The 4,799-nt window shown below is 53.5% G+C and overlaps 1 protein-coding gene across 2 annotated transcripts in view; it reads right to left on the reverse strand.

The window, feature by feature from the left end:
• Window positions 1-4,799, reverse strand: part of PRKAR1B (protein kinase, cAMP-dependent, regulatory, type I, beta) — a 188,156-nt gene that overhangs the window by 182,187 nt on the left and 1,170 nt on the right. For both annotated transcript variants that reach the window (XM_011956921.1, XM_011956922.1), the window contains exon 2: window positions 4,054-4,252. In XM_011956921.1, coding sequence (XP_011812311.1) covers window positions 4,054-4,230 — 177 coding nt within the window. In that variant the 5' untranslated portion in view covers window positions 4,231-4,252. The remainder of the gene's footprint in view (window positions 1-4,053; window positions 4,253-4,799) is intronic.

Raw genomic sequence — 4,799 nt, forward strand, 5'->3', positions numbered from 1 at the left:
AACAGAGGCCCAGCCTGGACGGCACTCCGAGCGCTGGGTCATCCCTGCCGGCCTGTGTGACTTTATCCCGGGTGCTTTATTAAAGCCTCACAAACATGCACCCTGCTTGGGATACAAGTGGAGAAAAACCCTCCATCAGAGGCTTCTGCCCGCCACTCAGCCCTGGCTGGCCTCGAGGGAGTGACCCAGACCTTGCCCCCTCTCCACCAGGGCTGCTGCCCTACCCAGAGGCACATTTCCTGGTTCTATTGCAAACATTCCACAGCACCTCACTGGTCCAGAAAACACAGCAGAAAATGAGTCTCCACGGAATTTTAGGGCCCTGTTAGGTGGTTTACATTTGGGGATCTCAGCTCCCTTTGAGAATCCATCGCAAGGTGAGGGGCATTCTTCCCAGTTAAACGCACCCACACGTAGAACATGCACGCGACTTCAAAGACTTCACTAAAGCTCCCCAAAGGTCCTATCAGCTACTGCAGAACACAGAAACAAAAATCACCTGTAATTGTGCCCTGAGACACCACTCTTACCAACATTTTGGTGGACGCCCCTCAGACTTTTTTCTTTGCATATAACACATTATCGTTGGCATCACTTTCGACAAAAATGGAATTGTACCACAGATCCTATCTTGCAACCTGCTATTTTCACTCAGCAATGGCTTGCTGTTGGAGAAAGGCCTGAGAAAAACTGCCCTGCCCACGCCCAAAAAGGCCGCTGGGATCGGAGAATCGTGTCCCCAAAAATAGACGCTCTGGAGTCCTAACCTCAGGACCTCGGAAGTTGACTTTATTTGGAGGCTGGGTCTTGACGGAGGTGATGAAGTTACAAGAGGTCATTGGGGTGGCCTTGGTCCAGGATGACTGGTGTCCCTGTGAAAAGGGGAGATCTGGACACAGACACTGACAGGGGGCAGAATGCCACGTGAAGATAAAGGCAGGGACCCGTGATGCGTCTGCCAGCCTGGACCACTCAAGATTGCCAGCACCACCCGGAGCAGGGGAGACCCAGAACCTTCTCCCACACAGACCCAGAAGGAGCCATCCCGCCACACTTTGATTTCAGACTTCCAGCCTGGACCATCCAAGATTGCCAGCACCACCTGGAGTGGGGGAGACCCAGAACCTTCTCCCGCACAGACCCAGAAGGAGCCATCCCGCCACACCTTGATCTCAGACTGCAGCCTCCAGAACTGTGGGAGGAGATGTTTCTGTTGTTTAAGATGCCCAGTGTGTGGTACAGTCATCCCCTGGTATCCATGGGAGATGGTTCTAGAATCTCTAAGGATACTGGATGAACCCATGGATGCTGAAGTCCCTGATATAAAATGGTGTTATAGTTGCATGTAACCTACACACATCCTCCCATATACTTTTTTTAAAAATTTATTTACTTTTGAGACAGAGTCTCGATCTGTTGGCCAGACGGCAGTGCAGTGTCCCAATCAGCTCACTACAGCCTCTACCTCCCCGGTCAAATGATTCTTCTGCCTCAGCCTCCCAAGTAGCTGGGATTACAGGCATGCACCACCACACCCGGCTAATGTTTGTATTTTCAGTAGAGATGGGATTTCACCATGTTGACCAGGCTGGTCTCCAACTCCTAGGCTCAAGTGATCCACCCTCCTGGGCCTCCCAAAGTATGGGGATTACAGGCATGAGCCACTGCGCCTGCCGGCCCCAATTTTTTCTCTCTTTCTTTCTTTCTTTTTTTTTTCTGAGACAGAGTCTCGCTCTGTCACCCAGGCTGGAGTGCAGTGGTGCGATCTCGGCTCACTGCAACCTCCACCTCCCAGGTTCAAGCAATCGTCCTGCCTCAGCCTCCTGAGTAGCTGGGGTTACAGGCCTGCGCCACCACGCCCAGCTAATTTTTGTATTTTTAGTAGAGACAGGGTTTCACCATGTTGGTCAGACTGGTCTCAAACTCCTGACCTCAAGTGATCCACCTGCCTCAGCCTCCCAAAGTGCTGGGATTACAGGCGTGAGCCACCGCACCCGGCTAACTTTTTGTATTTTTAGTGGAGATGGGATTTCTCCATGTTGGTCAGCTGGTCTCAAACTCCTGACCTCAAGTGATCCACCTGCCTCAGCCTCCCAAAGTGCTGGGATTACAGGCATGAGCCACCGCACCCGCTGGCCCCAATATTTAATACTAAAAAAAAAAGGAAAGAACTAAATTGTCCATTCACTCATGGGGGAAAGGTTGAGAAACCTTACTATATCTTTTCCACAGAACATTATGCAGTCACTTAAAGTGAGGTCTTTAGAGAAAATATAAAAAATGAAAAAGATGAAATATAAATTGCATCTATAATGTGACTGCAACTAAGACTTATGTACGTATGTATCCATGTATGTATGTATGCGTGTGTGCGTATGCATGCATGTGTGTATATATTTCTGAGACAGGGTTTCGCTCTATTGCCCAGGCTGGAGTGCAGTGATGTGATCATGGTTCACCACAGCCTCAAACTCCTGGGCTCAAGTGATCCTCCCACCTCAGCCTCCGAGTACCTGCGACCACAGGCAGATGCCACCACACCCAGCAAACTTTTTAAATATTTTTGAGAGACAAGGTCGAATTCCTGACCTCAAGCGATATTACCACCTCAACCTCCCAAATGCTGGGATTACAGGTATAAGCCACCATATCTGGCCTACAACTACATTTTTATAGAAACAACATTTGAGGGGGAATTCAGTAGAGAGGACTACAGAGCATTTTTATTTCTTCTTTCCACTTCCAAACTTTTCAAATTTTCCTAAATAGGCATGCATTACTTTCAAATGTTTTTTCATGGATTGCTTCCAGGGGAAGAGCTACATTCACTCCTTTGGGTTAGGACTATGTGATCACAGGAGGCCTCCGTCAAAAGCATAAACACCGCTGGATGGGGACCTGGTGGTTCACAGGCGCTCAAAGGCAGACCTTGGCCTGACCTGGGCTTCCCAAGTTCCCATTTGGTCCCCAGGAGAGATGGGCACAGGGGACAGTTAAGTTGTGATAAAAGGACCAAGAGGAGAACAAACCTTAGGTGATACACAGAGAGCCTGGGGTGGGGCCCAGAACAAGGATGAAAGGAGCCCACGGAGACAGGAGGGAATGCAGCGAAGGGGAGGGGGGTGTCACAGGGACTCCTGTCCCAGCCGCCACTTCCCAGCTACACACTTCTACGAAAAGAACCCAGATGCAGGAGGCCAGGAAGGGGATGAGAGGCATCATTCTTGAAGAGAAGAGCAGGCCTGGGCTTCTCCCCAACCACACGGGTGGAAGGGCACTTTCCTCTCTCTGCTGCAAGATTAACGTGGAATCCGACCTCTTAGCCATGGCAGCTATTTTCTTTCTCCTTTTTTTTGAGAGAGTCTTGCTCTGTCGCCCAGGGTGGAGTGCAGTGGTGCAATCTCGGCTCACTGCAGCCTCCACCTCCCGGTTCAAGCGATTCTCCTGCCTGAACCACCCCAGTAGCTGGGATTACAGGCGTGCGCCACCACGCCCGGCTAATTTTTGTATTGTTTTAAAGAGAAACGGGGCTTCGTCATATTGGCCTGGCTGACCTGGTCTGAACTCCTGGCCACAAGTGATCTGCCTGCCTTGGCCTCCCAAAGTGCTGGGATGGCAGGCGTGAGCCACGCCGTAGGAGCTATTTGCTTTTATCCCAAGTGCTGACAGCATCTATAACTAGGCCTCGCCCTCCTCTCGGTTCCTCAAGCTGAAAACTGTCTGCGAGCCTCACAAGCAAAGGAAATACCTAGACCTAAAACCCTGAATCTCCTTCCACGAGAGCTCTGAAGACCTGGAACCCCCTGGAAGCAGAAGGGAGAATTCCGTGGCTCCGAGGACCCCGGCTCGGGGCATGAATCTCAGGAGACCAAACAAGGGAAGGTGGGCCCCAGCGGCCTCTCCCCGCGCTTCTGGAAGGACCTGCAGGATGGCGGACAGTCTCTGGGGCACCCAACCTTCGAGGACCACAGGATGGAGGGAAGGTTTCCCCAGCTGCTGCCTCTGCCCTAGGACACCTGCGAAGGGAAGCAGCAGGCGGTGGGGGCCACTCACCTTCTCCAGCTTCTCGAAGTGCTCCCGGAGGAACTTCATGGGGCGCTCCGGCTTGGAGATGCAGAGGTGCACGATGCAGTCTTTGAGGACCTGCTGGATCCCGTGTAGTTGCACGTACAGCTCACAGCCCTTCAGGCTCTCATCCTCCTCCGAGGGGCAGACGGGCGGGGAGGCCATGGCGAGGGCGGCTGCTTCCTTCCTGTCCAGAAAACACAGATCCCCAGGCCTGAGAGCTGCCGGGGCTGCGCGCCGGATAAACGCAGGCGGCGGCGTGAACCAGGCTTCTCCCAGGAGCGTGGAAGAAAGTCACTGATTCTGCATTTGTCAGAGATCCTTCATTCTGTGCGGCCAGGTGAGGTGTTAAACGTGACGACCCCCAGAGCCTTCCCTCCCAACAGACCCCGGCAGGGGCGGAGGGGGCTCAGACAGGGGTGCGCGGCTGAGAAACCCCTTCCGCAGTTCTGAGGATTCCGGGGTGGGAAGAGTGGGGGGCCCGGCACCCTGAGGGTCCAGCCCGGGGGTTCCAGGGCCTCGCCCTCCTCCAACCCCCTTTTTGGGGGGGGCACTCGCGTGAAATGTGAATGCTGGGGGGCCCCTGCGCGCGGCCTCAGGGCAGGGAGAGATGAGGGTGAGGCTGTGGATGGGCTGGGCGGGCCTCTGCACAGGAAAAAACAGAAACGCAGGTAAACAAGGGAAGCCGGCGGTGGTGGGGGGGTGGGTTGCGGGAGAACAAATGCGGCGGCCAC

This window comes from Colobus angolensis, unplaced genomic scaffold (assembly GCF_000951035.1).
Source record: "Colobus angolensis palliatus isolate OR3802 unplaced genomic scaffold, Cang.pa_1.0 Scaffold43, whole genome shotgun sequence".
Taxonomy (NCBI): domain Eukaryota; kingdom Metazoa; phylum Chordata; class Mammalia; order Primates; family Cercopithecidae; genus Colobus; species Colobus angolensis.